The 22,453-nt window shown below is 41.8% G+C and overlaps 4 protein-coding genes across 5 annotated transcripts; 2 read left to right on the top strand and 2 right to left on the bottom strand.

Moving 5' to 3' along the window:
- Positions 1 to 150: 150 nt before the first annotated feature.
- On the bottom strand, positions 151 to 4,421 carry LOC106563505 (cofilin-2). The gene is made up of 4 exons (XM_014129157.2): positions 4,313 to 4,421; positions 1,527 to 1,837; positions 1,331 to 1,407; positions 151 to 1,222 (listed from the first exon to the last, which is right to left on the bottom strand). The coding sequence occupies exons 1-4, from the start codon at positions 4,313 to 4,315 to the stop codon at positions 1,110 to 1,112; spliced, it is 504 nt and encodes a 167-aa protein (XP_013984632.1). The 5' UTR covers positions 4,316 to 4,421; the 3' UTR covers positions 151 to 1,109.
- Positions 4,422 to 5,943: 1,522 nt separating this feature from the next.
- tmem223 (transmembrane protein 223) lies at positions 5,944 to 7,303 on the top strand. The gene is made up of 2 exons (XM_014129158.2): positions 5,944 to 6,707; positions 6,814 to 7,303. The coding sequence occupies exons 1-2, from the start codon at positions 6,086 to 6,088 to the stop codon at positions 7,110 to 7,112; spliced, it is 921 nt and encodes a 306-aa protein (XP_013984633.1). The 5' UTR covers positions 5,944 to 6,085; the 3' UTR covers positions 7,113 to 7,303.
- Positions 7,304 to 9,749: 2,446 nt separating this feature from the next.
- Positions 9,750 to 10,906, bottom strand: dipa (Delta-interacting protein A). The gene is given in 1 exon segment (NM_001146455.1): positions 9,750 to 10,906. A coding segment is annotated over 1 exon segment (558 nt). The 5' UTR covers positions 10,873 to 10,906; the 3' UTR covers positions 9,750 to 10,314.
- Positions 10,907 to 11,344: 438 nt separating this feature from the next.
- LOC106563507 (acidic fibroblast growth factor intracellular-binding protein B) lies at positions 11,345 to 22,453 on the top strand. Of its 2 annotated transcripts, XM_014129159.3 has the most exons (11): positions 11,345 to 12,088; positions 12,589 to 12,681; positions 12,906 to 13,104; positions 16,240 to 16,366; positions 16,727 to 16,827; positions 17,087 to 17,220; positions 18,972 to 19,080; positions 19,220 to 19,283; positions 19,669 to 19,755; positions 22,177 to 22,274; positions 22,354 to 22,453. In XM_014129159.3, exons 1-11 carry the CDS (start codon positions 11,725 to 11,727, stop codon positions 22,421 to 22,423), a joined length of 1,446 nt encoding a protein of 481 aa, XP_013984634.1. In that variant the 5' UTR covers positions 11,345 to 11,724; the 3' UTR covers positions 22,424 to 22,453. The 2 variants fall into 2 exon arrangements, with proteins under 2 accessions (XP_013984634.1, XP_045545986.1); XM_045690030.2 differs by lacking the exon at positions 11,345 to 12,088 and having other exon boundaries at positions 12,112 to 12,681.

Genomic DNA, 22,453 nt, shown 5'->3' with positions numbered 1-22,453 from the left:
AAATGTAAAATATGCACATTATGAATAGGCTAATAAGTGTTAGTATACTTATGTATCTACAAACATGCTATATCAGGGTTTAAGTAATATAAAAAGGCATGCAGGAATGGACAATTAACCATAGGAAAAAAATGCAACAGCCAACGCTAGTAAATGTAAGTGCATTTTCTTTATTTAGACATAAGGAGACAAAAACACCCACAATATATCCATCCACGCTTTACTTTCTCTCATAGGCTTCTTCCAACTGGAGCCACCAACATTACTACATACCCCTGACTCCATCTTGTTAAACCCTCAACCAATTTATGTTTAAGCTGTTCTGAAATTTCATCAAGAAAAAAGGAATGCATTTTTGTACACAGCAATTGTTTGCTGAAAGGTCTTAGAAATAATAACTTCCTGGAATAATGTTACGTTTTTTAATTCTACTTGTACGGGAAGCATATTGGAAAATAAACCTAGTTTTAACTACTGATATGCTAAAGAATAAATTTGTCAATAGAGGAATTACCATCAAATAAATGAGGTGTGAACAAAGTGCATAAATTGACAAGTTTACCCACAACAACTGCATTGTTGGGAGCTAGTAACAAGTACTTTTGCTGCACCGCTATGACACCTGCTAAACTGTTTGTGTGACCAATAAACTTAGATTTTTCACTCAAGTTTCTCTTTGCTCTGCCTGATCCATACACCATCATACAAGAGACATACCCAGTCTTCATCTGTTTAAAAAATATCATCCTTAATGATTTCATTGTGTAAACCACATTTTGTTCTTCATTAGTTTGGAAATTGCAAGGACAATCTTGGAAATGTTGACACAAATCTTCATCTATTTTGTCATAATCCTTCATCACAAATTGAGACTTGTCTATGTTTGTTCTTCATTGTGAGAAGTGGAATGATAACCACAATTTTAAACCATGAAATAGCATACTTGATCTTTCTCCCCACAACAAGACACCCTCTACCCCATCTTATTTGTACTTATTTGTAAAACCCCCCTCACCCAATTCCTTCTCATTCTGGAATGAACAGCCATACACCTGGGACTTAAATTCTGTTTTTTTCTTTCCCTGTAGGCCTCAGTTGACAGAGTGGATTTATACAGGCCCACCTTCAAGGGTGACCACTGATGAGCCTCCAAGCTTCTCTGCTAAGGTGCGCCGATCTTTGATGTCCTCCAAACCATTAACTTGCCATTCATGCTTGATACCTAGAAATGAGCAAAGTGGTCAAATGTGAGAAAAAAAACAAAACAAATGAAAGCACCCTAATCCTCTTCACAGTTAGATTTTTTTTCAACCTAAAAAGTTAAGCTCACCTGTGAATTTCTTCTTAATGGCATCCTTTGAGCTGGCGTAGATCATTTTGCTCTTCAGTGGAGCACCTTCTGGGGCCCTGAGATAAAAAGGAAACAGAAAATATTACCAAAATATTCTGTCTTTATATCAGCAGAATTGACTAGTTGTAATCAAATTAAATGGACTTAAACCCAGTGCTTAACAGTTGACACTCACCAGAAGATGAAGACAAGGTCCTCCTTCTTGGTCTCCTTGGTCTCATAGGTTGCGTCATAGAGAGCATAGCGACAGTCGTCTGCAGGCAGCATCTTGACAAAGTGCAGGTAAGGGTCTGCGATGGTGGTACCCACATCACCAGTCAGAATCTCTTTACCTGCTTCAAGGACAATGTGCTTTTTGTCCTCGCTCAGACAGAACAGCACTGCCTTCTTCCTCTTCTTCTTCTCATCCTCGTTCGCCTGGGCCTTACGGACCTTCATCTCATTGAAGACTGTAATAACTTCATCAGTCACTGTCACCCCAGAGGCCTAAGAGGAGAAAAAGAGTTGAATGCATCATGTACCCAAGAGGTTGATGAATGCGATCTCTCAGCTTTGGTCTGCATGTTTGGACTGAAGTTTAAAACAGTTTGCAGGGCTTTAAATGGCTTGTTTTTCCAGACTAAACGATTGCTGATATCTTCAGCCTGTCAACTAATCATTAAGCAAACACTGTTAGTGGGCACACTGGGATAAGGATGTTGATAAATCACTATAATCATTTCACACTTGCACTGTTCAGAGGAGTTGACTTTACAGTTAAAAGAAAACATTTGGAACAATTGTTAGTCAGGTCAGTCCTTGAATTATTGAAATACAAGTAAGGATGTTGAGTGCCAAAAGTACTCTATTTTTTCTCTCAAAATTGCAAAAGACAAGTCAAACAAACAAAAAAACTCAGAGGGTTGTGTCAGAACAAAAGATAATTATTCATCAAGCAAACAAAGACAGCAGAGGGTGCAGTTACTGTTCCTGAAATCAATACCTTGGACAAACTGACTAAGCGAAACATACCCTACATTTTCACAATCATCCACTTGCATTCCAAAACAATGTCTAAAAAGAGCCAGGGAAAACTTTGAAAAGAGAATATTCATCTCAACAAAATACATTTCAGTTCCATTTCCAGTGGTATGAAGATGATCTGGTTGCTTGCAGCTAACTAGCTAGAATGTTGTTATAACCAAGGTGGAAAGAATACACTAAACTAAGACCATATGTAGAGTGTCCAATGGATAAAATGTTATGTAGATAATCCTCTGAAAAAAACAATGTTCCAAACCTCATGCATCTTATCATAATCCATTCAAAATGTATTGGGAGTTATTACCCTTACAAGATGGTCAAAATTATGGCAACTAAATCAATGGAGGCCAGAGAAAAAAAGTGGTAATAAATCAGGGGGGAAAACCATCGTGCTAGCCAGACTGGATGCTGAGTGAGAATTAAGGCACCTGACAGGTTTACCATTGAACTCGTTATCTTTCTTAAATCTGTTAGTCATAAAACAATAAGAGGTAAGACATATCGATTGAGACATTTTGGTATATGCTGTTCATATTAACGCGAAGTTCGTGTATTTTTTGAAGGCTTCTCGAAAACAGTATCTCCGAAATGTCAACAGAGCACTGTGCATACCCGAAATCGTTTTACATTTAATTCAGCTAGTGTCATGCTAATTTTTCTATTTGTGACCAACCACAAAATGATCAAACGTTTTTTCAATAAAGCTGCACCGCTCTCTAAACAGAGCTAGGTGCTTATAATCTGATGCACTTTTATGTTAATTATATGTTAGAGAAATACCCCACTGAACGATTCAGAACATGTAGAATTACATTTGTCTTGATAACATTTATTTTTTAACATAAGGAAGTGAAATGTTGTCACCCAGAGTGGGTGGACACCCTGGCATATGAAACAGGATGTCCACCAGCAAACGAACAGTGTGTTTGCATTGGGAAGTTGTTGCATTTCCACTTCCCCAAAGCAGTGGTTACAGCGCTTGGTACATTCACTCTTATGGTGGGTGTGCTGAAGCAGAAACCCATACTCTTGAGTGTTAGAAACACACTGGCGTGCCGTTGTTAGCGCAAGTCAAGGGAGAAGGAAATTGTGTCAGGGTTCAATGCCATGGCTTCCTAGTTTGATGGAACTGCTAACCAATTCTCAATAATCATTCTCAACAACTGTCGCCGAAATTGTTAAAGTAAACATACGCAGTCAACAATAACATACCATTGAACAAAATCCATTGACATGTCATAATCTACGAACATTACCAGGTAGCTAGCAAGCTTTGACGGCACACTTCCTTGTACTTGCAGTTAAGGGTGGGGTCGGCTGAAACGGGATGTAACGTTAGCTACCGGTACTAGCTAACTGGCAGTAAATGTTAGTGGGTGAGGCGTTAGCCTATCCGACACTCGTCTAGCACCGTCTTACTCAAACATACAATTGTCACGTTAAAGCAATTGTCAATTCCAATCAACACCAATGGTGGATAGCGTACCGTTCGTTTGCTAACATAACTGTGCCATCTGAAGTCATCTAGCTAACTACGTATACTACCTAGTTGGCTAGCTAATTTAGCCATCCGGTTAGCAAGAGGCCGAGTTAGCTTAGCTAATACTAGTGATACTGTTAGGTCATGGTTGAGTGGAAATGCCGAGGGGCCAGGTGATACCTAGTTAACTCTGACCATGAATGACAAATGGCGGTTTAGTTAAATGCTAATTGTTGAGGCAGGTTAGCCAAGCTAACAGTTAGTTACCAAATGTGGGCTGTTAGCTAGCTAGCAAGGTGGCCAATGTTCATCGACTGTAAAACTATGGTGGGGAAATAAATAACTTCATTTTATAATCAGCGGGCCAAGTAGCTAACTACCCCTCCCCAAAACAACTACGGTGGGTTGTATATGTAGGATAACGAAATTAGTTATTTGAACCATAAAAGTAACATTACCATGGTCGGGTCTTTCGTGTATCAGCGTCTGAGTCGAAAATGAAATGTTCGTTCTTCTTGTTGAGCTCACACTTGAGCGGCGGACACGCGCCTGACGGGCATCAGAACAAAGGGAGCAAGTGTCAACCCAAAGTATCATGGGAATTGTATTTTCATTATAACCCTCCCCCCGAACACACACTGACACAATCACAGTATGCACTTGAACGACGTTCAGTAGGCTAAACTACAGATCTAGACTGTAACACTCAATGTCCATATAGAAAAGAGTATAATAACGTTATAGAAGAACACTGAGCTTTATAGCTACGTCTCTAGACTATATTAAGAACATACTTTTTTAAATCCCTAATGATCTATATGGTGAAAAGAAAAGTTTGCGCGCATTAAATCAGCTTTTAAAAAGTATGTCCAATCGAACTTGTCTCTTACAATCAATTTACTGTATGCATTTTTGACAGACACATGGACTGACGTGTCTCTCTCTCCGATACATCAGTCATTCATTCGCAATGAGAAGGTTGGCTAAACTCACTTCCAAATAAGGAAATGAACGGCAGTAGGGCCTATGCGCTCCTCGTGCACACCCTGCGGTTCGCGGCATCTATATCTCCATATATGGCCATTAGTGCATTTCGTTCTAATCTAGACCAAGACAGACGAGTATTTGCTGTGCAATATAAACGACAGACTCAAACCAGAGCAAAGCGAGTAAAAAAGAGAGAGAGAGAGAGAGAGAGAGAGAGAGAGAGAGAGAGAGAGAGAGAGAGAGAGAGAGAGAGAGAGAGAGAGAGAGAGAGAGAGAGAGAGAGAGAGGATAAACTACTAGGTGAAATACCACAGTGTGCCATCACAGCAGCAATAAAATGGCAACAAGTGAAGCACAAACACCCTTGTAAATACAACCCATATTTATTTGTACATTGTTACACTATAAATAGCCATATTATAACATTTGAAATGTCTCTATTATTTTGAAACTTTTGTGAGTGTAATCTTTACTGTTCAGTTCGGATTGTTTATTTCACAATTGTTTATTATCGATTTTACTTTCTTTGACAATGTGAACATATGTTTCCCATGCCAATAATGGCTTTTTTAATTGACTTGAGAGAGCGAGAAGGAGAAGGAGAGTGACTACGGGAGGTGTTCATTCGTTGTCTTATAGCAACACCAGTTTTTCCACACATCCATACATTGGGCTAGTCTACTGAGTGAGATGAGCAAGACTATAGCTTTGTGACACATTTTCTGTGGATAAAATGAAGGGATGATAATTGTAGCTATAAAACAATACATTCTCTTAAATTCGCTGTGTTGATATATAAGATTTTTCACGACATAGGCCTGCTATATTAGGCCTGATATGGCCTAATTTACCAGTAGGCCTATCGATGAGACCGCTATCAGAGACGGAAGAGGAAGCGATAACAGCTCAGTCCATTTTTTCTGGCTCTTATATACAGTCAATGAACTAAGTAGACCAGACCCAGCAGCTATTGCATTGGTGTGAATGGGAGAACCACCCCTTAAGTAGACCGGAACTGTGACATTTTTTTCAACGGTAAACGGCCTGAGTAAGGCATCTTTATGTATCCACCATCTTTGAAGCTATCATGCTTGCTCGCCACGACGTTACTTTTTGTGCCACTGCAGTCTCCGTAGACATCTAAACATGGCGTCGTTCTGCAAACGAGTTATGTAGCTTGTGTCCAGCTATGTTCTGATTGAAAAAAAATCCAAGGGTTCCATAAAAAACTGACAGTAAGAATAATGGGATTTCAGTATTTGTTTAGCGGTATATCGAAGTGTTGGTCTAGTCTTGTACGTCATCGATTATCAAACGTTTCGCGATTGCGGAACCTTAGCGAAGTGACACCGAGAGAGATCTTGAGCCATCCATCACATCCACCTTCACCATCGTCGACATGCACTGGCATGAGCAATGGCCACCTATATAGCCGTATAAGAGTAGCATACAGTTTGGGGAGAGAGGGTGCTATATGGGCAACAGATACGTTGTGTTTTGGTCTGTTATCAATCCGCTCAAGAGTCAACACACAAAAACGGTACTTTCATGTTATGAAGAAACTGCACCAACAGGTGCCTCTTTCCCGCCCTCTTTCTACATCGACAGCAGTTGCAAAAGACGTGATTCTGTTTGAGCACGACCGAACAAGGTTCTTTCGCCTCTTAGCAGTCTTCTGTGGTGGTCAGTTTCTTTTCTGGACATACCTGGCCCACTTTGCCTTTACTGGTCTTCGAGACACTGGTGGAAGTGGTTCTGGTGGGAGACATGTCTCCACTACTGGCTTGGCCGGACTTTGGAGTTTCGATATGAACCTGGGATCTAATGCTTGGAGATATGGATTCACACTGGCATGCCTTGTTATTGGTATGTGGCATTATAGTGTCAGAATTGAATGTGCAGAAGACTGGCAGTATTATGAGTTGGGGCACCTATACCTGTGTGATTGTATTAATACTTTTCTCTCTCTTAGGTGGAGGGATCATGGGACTTGGTGCTCTGTTCTGCCGGCGTTCTGTCAGCCAGGTGATTCTACATAAGGGGGGTGGGATGGTCACCGTGTCGACACAGTCACCCCTGGGACCAAACAAGGGACAGAGAATTACTGTACCCTTGTCACAAGTGGCCTGTTACGCCCACAGACAAGAGTCTCCTACTTTCATTCCCCTCAGGGTGAAAGATCACAAGTTCTACTTTCTTTTGGACAGAGAAGGCACACTGAATAATCCCAAACTGTTTGATGTTACAGTTGGGGCATATCGATTTTTCTAGGTGTGTCAAGATAACAATGTGACTTGTCCCCCATTGTCAATGCAACATTGTGTCAGTACAATGGTGTTGATTGGAATGAATTCATTTACATTTACATTTAAGTCATTTAGCAGACGCTCTTATCCAGAGCGACTTACAAATTGGTGCATTCACCTTATGTTCTGAACATAAACCATTAAGTTTACAAAATCTTTGATGGCTTTTTGTAATTAATTTGACAACAAATAAGATATGGATATTAATAAAAAACTGTGTAGATGTAAAAAAAATATATACACTGCTCAAAAAAATAAAGGGAACACTTAAACAACACAATGTAACTCCAAGTCAATCACACTTCTGTGAAATCAAACTGTCCACTTAGGAAGCAACACTGATTGACAATAAATTTCACATGCTGTTGTGCAAATGGAATAGAAAACAGGTGGAAATAATAGGCAATTAGCAAGACACCCCCCAATAAAGGAGTGGTTCTGCAGATGGGGACCACAGACCACTTCTCAGTTCCTATGCTTCCTGGCTGATGTTTTGGTCACTTTTGAATGCTGGCGGTGCTTTCACTCTAGTGGTAGCATGAGACGGAGTCTACAACCCACACAAGTGGCTCAGGTAGTGCAGCTCATCCAGGATGGCACATCAATGCGAGCTGTGGCAAGAAGGTTTGCTGTGTCTGTCAGCGTAGTGTCCAGAGCATGGAGGCGCTACCAGGAAACAGGCCAGTACATCAGGAGACGTGGAGGAGGCCGTAGGAGGGCAACAACCCAGCAGCAGGACCGCTACCTCCGCCTTTGTGCAAGGAGGAGCAGGAGAAGCACTGCCAGAGCCCTGCAAAATGACCTCCAGCAGGCCACAAATGTGCATGTGTCTGCTCAAACGGTCAGAAACAGACTCCATGAGGGTGGTATGAGGGCCCGACGTCCACAGGTGGGGGTTGTGCTTACAGCCCAACACCGTGCAGGACGTTTGGCATTTGCCAGAGAACACCAAGATTGGCAAATTCGCCACTGGCGCCCTGTGCTCTTCACAGATGAAAGTAGGTTCACACTGAGCACGTGACAGACGTGACAGAGTCTGGAGACGCCGTGGAGAACGTTCTGCTGCCTGCAACATCCTCCAGTATGACCGGTTTGGCGGTGGGTCAGTCATGGTGTGGGGTGGCATTTCTTTGGGGGGCCGCACAGCCCTCTGTGCTCGCCAGAGGTAGCCTGACTGCCATTAGGTACCGAGATGAGATCCTCAGACCCTTTGTGAGACCATATGCTGGTGCGGTTGGCCCTGGGTTCCTCCTAATGCAAGACAATGCTAGACCTCATGTGGCTGGAGTGTGTCAGCAGTTCCTGCAAGAGGAAGGCATTGATGCTATGGACTGGCCCGCCCGTTCCCCAGACCTGAATCCAATTGAGCACATCTGGGACATCATGTCTCGCTCCATCCACCAACGCCACGTTGCACCACAGACTGTCCAGGAGTTGGCGGATGCTTTAGTCCAGGTCTGGGAGGAGATCCCTCAGGAGACCATCCGCCACCTCATCAGGAGCATGCCCAGGCGTTGTAGGGATGTCATACAGGCACGTGGAGGCCACACACACTACTGAGCCTCATTTTGACTTGTTTTAAGGACATTACATCAAAGTTGGATCAGCCTGTAGTGTGGTTTTCCACTTTAATTTTGAGTGTGACTCCAAATCCAGACCTCCATGGGTTGATAAATTGAATTTCCATTGATTATTTTTGTGTGATTTTGTTGTCAGCACATTCAACTATGTAAAGAAAAAAGTATTTAATAAGATTATTTCTTTCATTCAGATCTAGGATGTGTTGTTTAAGTGTTCCCTTTATTTTTTTGAGCAGTATATATATATATATATGTTTCCAGTGCATTGAAGTGGACCATTTTCAACACTATCCACTACCTCCAAACCAAAAATACACATTTTCAGTCAATATTTTTACTCTGGGATGAAGATTGTTGTAACTGTAACTAAAATCTGCATCTGATAGTAGATGATTTTAGCAAAAAGGTATGATGGGTCCACACTCAAAAATATATTGCAAATATATTGCATATAGGCTTTGCAGCCTTATTCAGTGTGTAGATCTTAAAAGGCATACATATTTGACTTGGCTATGAGTTTGATATAACATTAGATAATCTCTGCTGGCTCAGTTCCCCACACACCCCCCTCACTGAGACCGGGTGGAGTGACTAGTTGCCCTCAATCCCCATTGAGATTGAGGAGTTACTGCAGTTGCCCCCATCTCCCTTTTGAGTGCAATCTCCACTCCACATCGTTTACTCCACTTCCAACAGCTGTCACTGAACATACTGAATGATCTACAAATAATAATGAGTAGTTATTTATGATGCATGGTCATTTGTAGATCAAACAGTTGGCAGTCACCTGCAGAGTCAGCTGCAATGTTGAACAAGCCCAATATCTTGCATGTATTGGCCTAGACCTTGCACCTGAAGTTGGTCCTGGATCAATAATGAATGCCTCCTTCATCCACTTCATCCTAAGAAAGTCTTACAACTGGGAGACTGGGAGTTGGGTTTTTCAAAACATCACCATCATGCATTATTGCTTCTAATCTACCCAAATGGGGGTCATGTAAAAACAACAAGCTGTTACAGATCATTATTGTCATCTTTTAATCAAAACAGGGTAAAAACAATAGGGTTTTCACATTACAATAAAGTTTTGGACAATTCGTTTTTTTTGTATTACAAATACTATGACATGCTATAAGGGGCACAGACACGACTTAGAAAAGGCTAACCAGCTCAAAGGATAGGATAGATAATGCTTTCATATTCAGAGAGAAAAGTGATATTGAATGAATGGAGGGAGGGAAAATAAACACTATTTGTGTGAAGAACAATACGGAAAACTGCAAGGGAAGATTGAACATGTGCCATGCAAACTAATAAAAGAGAACTGAAGAATACAAATTCCCATCAACAGTCAATATAAAACAGTTCGAGATAAAGCAGTCCCATGTCGGATGTACAGTATGTTGCTTATTTCAGCACCATGGTCAGCTTCCGTCATATTGAATGCGCGATAAGAACGTGGCCTGTGATATTTTGCTAGAAATCTATAACATAGACTATAAAAACGACCCATTCCCCTTTTATGTGACCTGAGGTGAGATTAACAACATGTTTTATATTTGATAGAAGAAGTTTGTTGATACCATCTCATTCATCGGGGGAACAGACTAGAAGAGGATCTGGACTACCGATGCTCCCAGCGCTGGAACTTCCGTCTCCAAAGTCCCGGGCCACAAAATACTGTAAACTCAACTCGGACGACCCGCCAGGACTGGAATCACCTCTGCTGACACAACCCTCCTCCAGAACAACACACAGTTCCTTGAGATCGAAATTCTCCTTTACCAATCCATCTTGCACGCGTTCCAAATCAGCTAACTTCTTCAGATGTCCACCCACGTCCTCGCGCATCACTTTGGCTGCGTTGTGTCCAAAAAGTTGCCACTCTCGGGAAAGCGTTTTTATTTTCATTCTGTCATCATCCAGGAAACTACATAGTTCTCGCAGTTCTTGATTCTCCTCTTGAAGCCTATTATTGACTACTTTGAGTTCCCTGATTTCGAGTAAATGCTCCTGCAGTTGTTTATTAACCTCTTTAATTAATCGCCCTCGCTGTATAAGGGCTGTCATCTTGTTGGCCTCCTCTTGGCGTAACCTGGCCAAGATGTCTTTTTTGGAGAATGACATCAAATCCTCGTCGGACATTTTAGAGAGCTCTCGGTTGTCAATCTCGCTGTTGCTGCACATTTTGTGTCATGCGAGTGCGGCTCAACGACTATGCATGGAAAATATGGCAATTTGGGAAATAAGAAACAGTAATAAAATAGGTAATGGAATGCTTACAAAATGATGATTTCAATTGTGGTGCTCTGATCCTCAACGCTACCGAGTATGTCTTGCAAAACAAGCCTTTGCCCACATTGCCTCTGCCATTGTCATTTTCACGATTTGAAGTGAAACGAGCGTTTTATGTAGCGTTTTATGCGATTTGTATAGATGCCTCTTCTGAAGCGCGTAATAAAATGGCTCTTAAAAATTCGTCACCAGTAGGCTAATGTTGATGTAAAAATACACGGTATTTTCTCACTTTCGCCAGGGTGGCGCTCAAGTCCAGTCCACAGAAAGATAAACGCGCAGTAATATTTGGACAGAGGAAACAATGCGCATACAGATTTGTGGAACAAACCAGCTCAAGTCACCTAAGAAATATATCGTACTCATAGAGTGTTTAGTTTAGGCAAATATAATGGAACAACTATAAATATTGGCCTAGACCGCCTTCTCAACCCACTACCTTATCTCCCATGCAGTAGACACTCCCACCTTGAACTGTTTACATAGGAACGTTGCTGATTTCAGCACCATGGACAGCCCCAGCATTTTGCTAATTTCAAAACCATGGAACGTTCCATAAATTTGTCAATTTCAGGACAATGGGCAGTGCCCGTCATATTGCGTGCGATAAAGACTTCCCTTCAAATAACTCGTCCAGTGATATTTAGCTAGAAAACAGTACAAACCCACCCCCGGAAAAAAACTATTTCTCCACAGCAGTAGATGGCAGTAAAGTGCCTTGTATCCAATGTGCTATTCTCTAGAGATATCCAGCAAAGAGAAACAAAGTTGCGCTTTCTGTTGTGGATTTTGAGAGGAGACACAATTTACTTGTCAGCGACCCCATCTGTCGTTTCGCTTTTATTTCACAATAAGGATAGCGTTTTTAAGCAGTGTTCTATTGAATGCAGGTCTATGCAAATTCGATACGCTGTTTTTACTCTAATTCTTTGCAGAACCCAACGTTTTAACTGCGCAATAAATAATACGCGTTTGCAGATGCTGTTTACCCAAACGGTGCCTGGTGCAATATATTTGCTGGCTACGGTTTCCCCTCGACTTGACAGATACATAACAATAGTTAAAGGTAAAGTATAATTATTTGTTATTCCTAAAATGGCTATGTTACATAATGGCACAATATAGTGACCCGGTGTGACTACCCTTTTAAATGGGTCATCTGTGCCAGCTTCACCTAGAAACATGACCCTCAGTGGATCCACTTTGCAGTCTATCAGTAGTGAGGCATAATGTATATATTTTTTTATTGTCACATACACCGGATAAGTGCAGTAAAATGTGTTCTTTTCCAGGGTCAGCCATAGTTGTACAGCACCCCTGGAGCAAATTAAGGTTAAGTGCCTTGCTCAAGGGCACATTGACAGATTTTTCATCTTGTTGGCTCGGGTATTCAAACCAGCGACTTTTAGGTTACTGACCCAACGCTCTAACCGCCAGGTTACCTGGTGCTCTGTAGATATAAAAGGCTACCAAGATCATTCTGATTGTGTGTAGACTACTCTTTTTAACTACTCGACATAGTCGTTCTTAAATGAACTCTCTGCAGTCTTTTTGGTTCCTCATTAGCCTACAAGATGTCTATGGAACTGGATGTGTTTGTGGGGAACACAACTATCATGGATATGGAAGTCTATCAGCTTTGGTTGGATGGCCTCACAGGTTTGTCTCTATCCTATTTTGTTGAGACTTTGGAATGACATGGCTGTGGTGACACTGCGCTGTGGTGACACTGTGTGACAGAGGAATATATTGATTTTTCTGTATGAATATTACCTATTTGTTTTGAAATCACAGATGCCTACACAATAGAATGACAATGACCAGACCGTGACATCATCTACATCCTATTGTCTCTCTCCCATCTCTGCCTTGCTCTCCCACAGTGAGTGATGCAGTGAAGGTGAGGATGGATGAGGGGGCATTATTGGAATATGAGGCAAATGCAGAGGTGCTGACCAGCGATACCATGGACCAGTTTAGAACCTTCCAGATGTGTGAGCGTCTCTTACACTCCCCCACCAAACTGGGCAGTCAGCTGCTGTATCAGATCCCGGCCCAGAACCAGAGAATTCTCATTGAAAGGTGTGTGTTCAATTCCATAAATTGTTATTGTTCCCAAAGCCAAGGGCAATTTGTGTGGAAACTTAGAAATAGACAGAGGGCCAGTGGTGGTTGGTGCCATTCAAGATTAGGGAGGAGTATTTGTTTTAATGAGCATGGCCATATTTGTATTACAGCATATGACTGTCATTCATATTCCATTCACCCAGCTCAGTGTAAGTAACATTGATAGGTTCAGACTACTACATGATACAAACATTTTCCCTATACCCATCATGAGGTTACTACAACCTAGCCTACAAATTAACGTTTATCACATAGGTGTACAGGTCGAGAGACACACAGAGTAATCAAGGTGACAGACAGTGACTCATTCAATACTGCTTCTAGCTGATCTGGGGTGTAATCATTAGTCTAAACAGTTATTGGACAAATTCAGGTAGTTCCCTCCCAGTTTCATTCTGTTTCCTTCCATTTAAGACACGTTTTACAACAGAATCGGTGGAATGAATACACCCCTGATCACCCGCAAACACAGTTCACTTTCAAAGCAGCCACATACAGCATCATCACTTTGCTCGTTGTATAATTCCTTCTCGCATCTATGTATTCTCCTCCTCTCACCTTTCCCCTTCGCTTGTGGACTTTAGGGCACAACACAACAACTGTCTGTGACCAGGTGCAAAAAAACTCTCCAAGCCAAACCTTCATACCATGTCCGCTAAAAGCTACACAGCCTACATCGTTGTCAATACATTAACGTTATAGTCAAAAAACTAGAACTAACACATTAGTTAATCCACAATCCAATCCATGTGTACAATCACGCAGTACAGTGTAATGTTATAGCTAGCAGTTTAGTAGTTACACTGGCGGGCCCCGTTGGAAATAAGTTAATAAAACCGAAAGCTTACCTTGATTGGAAGAGTTGCCGTGTTGGATAGCCTAAGCCAGCTAGCTAACATAAATAGCATTCCTCTCTGTTTGAGTCAGGTTGTTGAGTAGGCTAAATTTGCTGCATTAGCTAAGGAAGTGAAAGGTAAATGAAGAAGAAAAAAACACTACAAAATATAGCTACAGTATATCTCTCCCTCGCTCTCTTTATTTCTTTCTCTCTCTCTCTCCTGCTTGTCCTTCATTGTTTAAGAAATTAATTTGTTCAAAACTGTTCATCTATTGTATTTCTCTCTCTTTGAGTCAACTACTCACCACATTTTATGCACTGCAGTGCTAGCTAGCTGTAGCTTATGCTTTCAGTACTAGATTCATTCTCTGATCCTTTGATTGGATGGACAACATGTCAGTTCATGCTATAAGAGCTCTGATAGGTTTGAGGACATCCTCTGGATGTCATCATACACTATATATACAAAAGTATGTGGACACCCTTTCAAATTAGTGGATTTGGCTATTTCAGCCATACCCATTGATGACAGGTGTATAAAATCGAGCACACCACCATGCAATCTCCGTAGACAAACATTGGCAGTAGAATGTCCCGTAATGAAGAGTTCAGTGTCTTTCAGCGTGGCACCGTCATAGGACACCACCTTTCCAGCAAGTCAGTTCGTCAAATGTCTGCCCTGCTAGAGCTGCCCCGTCAGCTGTAAGTGCTGTTATTCTGAAGTGGAAATATGGAGGCGCAACAACGGTTCAGTCGTGAAGTGGTAGGCCACACAAGCTCACAGAACGGGACCGCCGAGTGCTGAAGTGCGTAAAAATCATCTGTCCTCGGTTGCAACACTCACTAAATCAAATCAAATAAAATTTATTTATATAGCCCTTCTTACATCAGCTGATATATCAAAGTGCTGTACAGAAACCCAGCATAAAACCCCAAACAGCAAGCAATGCAGGTGTAGAAGCACGGTGGCTAGGAAAAACTCCCTAGAAAGGCCAAAACCTAGGAAGAAACCTAGAGAGGAACCAGGCTATGAGGGGTGGCCAGTCCTCTTCTGGCTGTGCCGGGTGGCTACCGAGTTCCAAACTGCCTCTGGAAGCAACATCAGCACAATAACTGTTCATCAGGCACTTCATGAAATGGGTTTCCATGGCCAAGCAACTGCACACAAGCCTAAGATTACCATGCACAATGCCAAGCGTCGGCTGGAGTGATGTAAAGCTCGCCACCATTGGACTGTGGAGCAGTGGAAACGTGTACTCTGGAGTGATGAATCACGCTTCCCCATCTGGCAGTCTGACGGACGAATCTGGGTTCGGTGGATGCCAGGAGAATGCATAGTACCAACTGTAAAGTTTGGTGGAGGAGGAATAATGGTCTGGGGCTGTTTTTCATAGTTCGGGCTAGGCCCCTTAGTTCCAGTGAAGGGAAATCTTAACGCTACAGCATACAATGACATTCTAGATGATTTTGTGCTTCCAACTTTGTGCTTCTAACAGTTTGGGGAAGGCCCTTTCCTGTTTCAGCATGACAATGCCCCCATGCACAAAGTAAGGTTCATACAGAAATGGTTTGTTGAGATCAGTGTGGAAGAACTTGACTGGCCTGCACAGAGCCCTGACCTCAATCCCATCGAGCACTTTGGGATGAATTGGAACACCGACTGCAAGCCAGGCCTAATCGCCAAACATCACTGTCCAACCTCACTAATGCTCTTGTGGCTGAATGGAAGCAAGTCCCCCAGAAATGTTCCAACATGTAGTGGAAAGCCTTCCCAGAAGAGTGGAGGCTGTTATAGTAGCAAAGGGGGACAAACTCCATATTAATGCCCATGAATTTGGATGTTGTTCGACGAGCAAGTGTCCACATACGTTTGGTCATGTAGTGTAATTACTGAGAACCATGAGCCTCCTAGTGTTTGTATTAAAGTCAACTAGCTGTCCTCCAGCTACACCATGGTGCTACCCCAGAGAGTGCTGTTGAGGCTACTGTAGACCTTCATTGCAAAACAATGTGTTTTAATCAGTTATTTGATGAGGTGTGAATATATTTAGTATAGTTTTATCCAAAAAGGAAAGCTTTTATGTTTCTCTATTTTTATTTTTGTGAAATTCACTTAGTAGGATGGTCCTCCCCTTCTTTCTCTGAGGAACCTCCACTGCTCAGGACCATATGCAAATACTGTGTGTGTGTGTGTTTATTAGCCCTTCCTCCCCATGTTTTAGAGCTAACCAGTGTGTTGTTATTTTCTGCAGGTACTATGAATTTGACAGTGTGTTTGCCAGAGAGGTGCTGGGGAAAAAGCTCTCCAAAGGGACCAAAAAGGACCTGGATGACATCAGCTGTAAAACAGGGATCACACTGAAGAGCTGCAGGAGACAGGTGAGACTAACTCAAACACCACACTCATTGAGAAGCGGCTACATTAATATAGCGTGACTCCTGACTGTATTAACACACAACTCCCAGCTTGAGAAGAACCTGACACTCAAGAGCAGCTTAAATGGAAAAGGACAGGCCAGGACCTTACCTGGACAGCACTGCTCTGTAATTGAATTATCTGTCCAGTTTAAGCACTGTCATGCAGAGGGATTTGCCTGCCAACCGTGGGGCTTTTATAGTGAGGTCATGATCAGAAGTACAAAAGCCATTGGATATAGAGCATACCAACACGAAGCACATCTCTGTTTCTGTCTGTCTGTCTCTCTGTCCCTTTGTCCGTCTTACTGTCTTTTTCTCCAGTTTGACAATTTCAAGCGGGTGTTCAAAGTGGTGGAGGAGCTCAAGGGCCCACTAGTGGAGAACATACAGCATCACTTCTTGCTCTCCGACACACTGGCAAGGTGGATACAAGAACAGAGTGGGAGGAGTAAGGAAGGAGAAACAGAAATAGTGTAGCGAAAGAGATCTGTCAACCATAACTCTAGTAATATTTATATATTCACAGGGAATAGCATACATGGGTCTATGTTTGTAGACTAATTGACTTAATGGTTTATAGAATGATGGATGAAAAAAGGATAATTGCCTGTGTTAGTTTCCTTGGGTTCAGGCCTGCCAACCTACTGTGCCTCCCTCTCACTTTTTTCTCTATCCCTGCAGGGACTATGCTGCCATTGTGTTTTTTGCAAATAGCCGCTTTGAGACAGGAAAGAGGAAGCTACAGTACCTCTCATTCCAAGACTTTGCCTTCTGTGCAGGCCAGCTCATCAGTTACTGGACAATAGGAGCAGTGGGTAAGATGCAACTCTTTGACCAGTCACTGATGGCACAGTGCAGCTAAATGTAGTACACAATGCAAAGAAGTCAGTCCCGGGGGAAAAAAATCATATCGTAGAAATAATTATTTGAACCCAAAGCTCTTGTCAAAAACAGTTTTATTTGGCCCGTGGAAGTAGTTACGTTATGACAGGGGTCTACAACAGATCGATTGCGAGCTACCAGTAGCTTATGAGTAGCTCGCCAAACAATTCTGTGTTCCACCGCAAACTGTCATAACTTATCAGACACCGCAAGCTTCCAGCTACTATCTAACATAGAAATGATCCCACCCCTGGTTAGTCACTATTGGCTTAAAAAGCCAAACCTAACACAATATCTGCCAATTCATTTCCATCAATATTGCCCCTTTAGGTCTGTGTGGTGCCGGCATTTGTCTATCACTCCTTTTGTAGCTAGTAGTGATGGCTCGTTCACGAACAGCTCTTTTTGAACAGCTCTTTTTGGTGAACGCCAGAAGCTGAATCACATATGTGAAAAATAAGTTAATTTGGCTCCCTGATTTGCATACTTTTACTATTTGAGCTCCAGACATCGATTATCTGCAGATAAATTCTAAAAACGTTCTCTGAAGATGGTAATTCCTCAGTGCAATAACACTATAGTGAGGAGAGAGCCTCATCGTGGTTCACGCTAATTTTTTCAGTGTGTAAAATGTTATCTTACATTTTTTTTGCAGGCAATCTAATAATTTGGTCAGGTAAACATTTATTTGAACTCACATTTCACGATATGACATGATGCTAGGCAACGTTTTAGGCTTCAAATGAGAGATTAACGTCGTTTGGGAGCCAAATGAATGGCTATTTTAAGTGAACGAAGCCAAATGGTTCGGCTCACAGAAAAGACTCGAAATGCCCATCCCTAGTAGCCAGTTGATGTGATAACCATCTTGTGGTTTGACAGAAATACTTTACCCAAAACCTTCTCAAATAAATGTTAACTGTGATATAGGCTTACCTGGCAGAGGTATGTCATGAGTAAGTACTGTATATTATTTGCAAATTCTGCCATGAAATGAGCAGCAGTAGTACAGAACAAGGGCCAGATGCGCATTTAAAGGGGAATTAGACTCACAAATCTAAATATGTTACTTTTCTTCAAGACCCCCACAAAATGGTATTATGTTGTGATTTAAGCATTGACATCAATGCAGAACATCCAATGTCGTTGTTTCTCTATGAACAATTGTAATGTTGAGAGTGAAAACCCCCAAAAATCCCAAACCAGGAAAATACACAACTGAATTTGGGGGGGAAAAAAATAGATTTTATAGGGACCCCCTTAGAGTTTTTTTGTTAACCATTATTTTACCAGGTATTTTGACAGAGAACATAGTGCACTACTTTCTCTTGTACAATTGGCTCCCGAGCGGCACAGCAGTCTAAGGCACTGCATCTCAGTGTAAGAGGCGCCACTACAGTCCCTGGTTCAAATCCTAGTTAACTTGCCTAGTTAAATAAAGGGTAAATGAAAAAATAATACAAATAAGGACCCCGGAAAGAGTTGCAGGGGAAATGAGGAAATCATTTTTTTTTTTTAAGTTAGAGAAAAATGAGTAGCTCACAACATAATTAAAAAAAAAATGTTTAAGTATCTCTCATGCTAAAAAAAAGGTTGGAGACCCCTGCTTTATGAGGTATCAACGCTGGACGTACTTGGCTTTCTAGCACCATATCCCATTACTTTTTCCCCTCTCTCTTCACAGATAGCATGATGGAGGATATGGATGTTGACCTGGAGAAAGAGTTTCTGCATGAACTGAAAGATCTCAAGGTTTTGGTTAATGACAAAGACATGATGGACCAACATAAAATGTACGATGGGTGTAAACACGTGTAGGAAAATGCTTGTGTGGGTTAATGTTGAGAGTTCTAAAAACAATTCAGCCTTTGATGTCTTTGCTGGTCCCCCTCTTGACTCTTTTTCTCTTCTCTCCTCTCCTCGCTCTCTTAGCCTGGTGTGTGCTGCTCTGCGGGGAAAGATCAAAGTCTACAAGTTGATGGAGGTTAACTTCAAAGTGAGCAACTAACTGATAATTGCTATTAATGTGTACAGAGACTAAGAAATGCACTTATCAGAGTTGGAGTTGTTTTTAACCAGCAGTGAAGTACAATATTGCCAATGCATGAAAAATAATAGTTAATTTCAATTCAAAGTGTCTAAATTATGATGAATTAATAAGTTACAGTAAAATATATCAAAGTTATATGAAACTAGTGTAATAGGTATCAAATAGTCTAACATTTCAGACTTTGATTCCTATTCAGATTGAAATGAACATCCCACATCCCTCCCCCTACTGAAATAAGACAAAATGGAAGGAATTTCAATCTGTTAGGTTGTAAGAATGTATTTTTACTCTCTCTTCCTACCTCACTCTCTCTCTCTCTCTCTGAACACAGAATCTTTCTAGAGCCCTGATAAACCTTGCATCTAAACTTACACATACCAAAGATGTCAGAGATTTATTCATCGACCTTGTGGAGAAGGTACACCTCTAATAGCCAATGAACGTGTTATGACATACAGTACCAGTCAAATGTTTGGACACACCTACTCATTCAAGAGTTTTTCTTTATTTTTACTATTTTCTACATTGTATAATAATAGTGAAGACATCAAAACTATGAAATAACACATATGGAATCATGTAGTGACCAAAAAAGTGTTAAACAAATCAAAATAAATGTTATATTTGAGATTATTCAAAGTAGCCACCCTTTGCCTTGATGACACACTCTTGCCATTCTCTCAACCAGCTTCACGAGGAATGCTTTTCCAACAGTCTATGATTTTTAATTTTTTTTATTATATATATATTTTTTTGCCCTTTTTCTCCCCAATTTCGTGGTATCCAATTGGTAGTTACAGTCTTGTCTCATTGCGGCAACTCCCGTACGGACTCGGGAGAGGCGAAGGTCGAGAGCCATGCGTCTTTTCCGAAACACGACCCAACCAAGCCGCACTGCTTCTCGACACAATGCCCACTTAACCCGGAAGCCAGCCACACCAATGTGTCGGAGGAAGCACCGTACACCTGGCGACCGCGTCAGCGTGCATGCGCCCAGCCCACCACAGGAGTCGCTAGAGCACGATGGGAAAAGGACATCCCTGCCGGCCAAACCCTCCCCTAAACCGGACGATGCTGGGCCAATTGTGCGCCGCTCCGTGGGTCTACTGGTCGCGGCCGGCTGCGACAGAGCCTGGACTCGAACCAGGATCTCTAGTAGCACAGCTAGCATTGTGATGCAGTGCTTTAGACCACTGCGCCACTTGGGAGGCCCCTACAGTCTTGAAGGAGTTCCCACATATGCTGAGCACTTGTTGGCTGCTTTTCCTTCACTCTACGGTCCAACTAATCCCAAACCATCTCAATTGGGTTGAGGTCGGGTGATTGTGGAGGCCAGGTCATCTGATGCAGCACTCCATCACTCTCCTTGGTCAAATAGGCCTTACACAGCCTGGAGGTGTGTTTTGGATCATTGTCCTGTTGAAAAAGAAATGATAGTCCCACTAAGCGCAGACCAGACGGGATGGTGTATTGCTGCAGAATGCTGTGGTAGCCATGCTTAGTTGAGTGTGCCTTGAATTCTAAATAAATCACTGAGTGTCACCAGCAAAGCACCCCCACACCATCACACCTCCTCCTTCATGCTTCACCGGGGGAACCACACATGCAGAGATCATCCGTTCACCTACTCTGCGTCTCACAAAGACACGGTGGTTGGAACCAAAAATCTCAAATTTAAGACAGATTTCCACCGGTCTAATGTCCATTGATCGTGTTTCTTGGCCCAAGTAAGTCTCTTCTTCTTATTGGTGTCCTTTAGTAGTGGTTTATTTGCAGCAATTCGACCATGAAGGCCTGATTCACGCAGTCTCCTCTGAACAGTTGATGTTCAGATGTGTCTGTTACTTGAACTGTGAAGAATTTATTTGGGCTGCTATCTGAGGTGCAGTTAACTCTAATGAACTTATCCTCTGCAGCAAAGGTAACTCTGGGTCTTCCTTTCCTGTGGCGGTCCTCATGAGAGCCAGTTTCGTCATAGCGCTTGATGGTTTTTGCGACTGCACTTGAAGAAACGTTCAAAGTTCTTGAAATGTTCTGTATTGACTGACCTTCATGTCTTAAAGTAATGATGTACTGTCATTTCTCTTTGCTTATTTGAACTGTTCTTTCCATAATATGGACTTGGTGTTTTACCAAATAGGGCTGTCTTCTGTATACCACCCCTACCATGTCACAACACAACTGATTGGCTCAGACGCATTAAGAAGGAAAGAAATTCCACAAATTAACTTTTAAGAAGGCACACCTGTTAATATAAATCCATTCCAGGTGACTACCTCATGAAGCTGGCTGAGAGAATGCCAAGAGTGTGCAAAGCTGTCATCAAGGCAAAGGGTGGCTACTTTGAAGAATCTCAAATATAAAATATATTTTGATTTGTTAAACACTTTTTTGGTTACTACATGATTCTATATGTGTTATTTCATAGTTTTGATGTCTTCACTATTATTAATACAATGTAGAAAATAGTAAAAATAAAGAAAAACCCTTGAATGAGTAGGTGTGTCCAAACTTTTGACTGGTACTGTATGTGACAATTCCTCTTTTAAGATATTTCTAAAACTTGTTGTAGTGTATTCCGCTGTTTGGCATTATAGATTGTAGAAACAAACTAGACATGATCGTAAAGATGGCTGTGAAGTATATCTGGCAATGTACTGATGTACTTTTTGGTAAAATCTTGTTGGTATAGTATTCAGTTGGACCTTTCTGTGGAATAGATTCTGTGTCTACTGCCCTGATATTGACTATCTTCCTATGACTAAGTTTATTTTCCCCTGTCCTGATAAGATTGAGAAATCTCAGCTAACAGCCTTATGTCCTCCTCCTCTTCTCCTAGATCATAGAGCCATGTCGATATGATAGATGGACAGTGGCAGAGATCACACTCTTCCTCACTCACTACACCAATGCCGCTCACTGTCTTGGCACGTTCAGGTTAGTGTGTGTGTGTGTGTGTGTGTGTGTTTATACAGTCATTAATGTTGTTGTAATACTTCATCTCTTCTCTCGTCAGGCACCAGATGATTTGGGACAGATACATGGGCGTCATCAAAAGCTGTATCCTCCAAATGTACCATGAATAGGTAGATCCCTGGTCTGGACCTCCTCTCCTG

The sequence above is a fragment of the Salmo salar genome, chromosome 11, assembly GCF_965601325.2.
Source record: "Salmo salar chromosome 11, fSalSal1, whole genome shotgun sequence".
NCBI lineage: Eukaryota > Metazoa > Chordata > Actinopteri > Salmoniformes > Salmonidae > Salmo > Salmo salar.
Note: the sequence above shows the minus strand (reverse complement) of the source record. Positions and strands in the feature narration are given on the sequence as shown.

Coding starts and splice junctions, on each gene's coding strand:
- LOC106563505 (XM_014129157.2), bottom strand. Junction 1,408..1,526: donor GACCTTGTCTTCATCTTCTG/GTGAGTGTCAAC, acceptor TTTTTATCTCAG/GGCCCCAGAAGGTGCTCCAC. Junction 1,223..1,330: donor CATTAAGAAGAAATTCACAG/GTGAGCTTAACT, acceptor GCTCATTTCTAG/GTATCAAGCATGAATGGCAA.
- tmem223 (XM_014129158.2), top strand. CDS start 6,086: ATGGGATTTCAGTATTTGTTTAGCGGTATATCGAAGTGTTGGTCTAGT. Junction 6,708..6,813: donor ACTGGCATGCCTTGTTATTG/GTATGTGGCATT, acceptor TCTCTCTCTTAG/GTGGAGGGATCATGGGACTT.
- LOC106563507 (XM_014129159.3), top strand. CDS start 11,725: ATGGCAGTAAAGTGCCTTGTATCCAATGTGCTATTCTCTAGAGATATC. Junction 12,089..12,588: donor ATACATAACAATAGTTAAAG/GTAAAGTATAAT, acceptor GTTCCTCATTAG/CCTACAAGATGTCTATGGAA. Junction 19,284..19,668: donor TGATGGAGGTTAACTTCAAA/GTGAGCAACTAA, acceptor CTCTGAACACAG/AATCTTTCTAGAGCCCTGAT.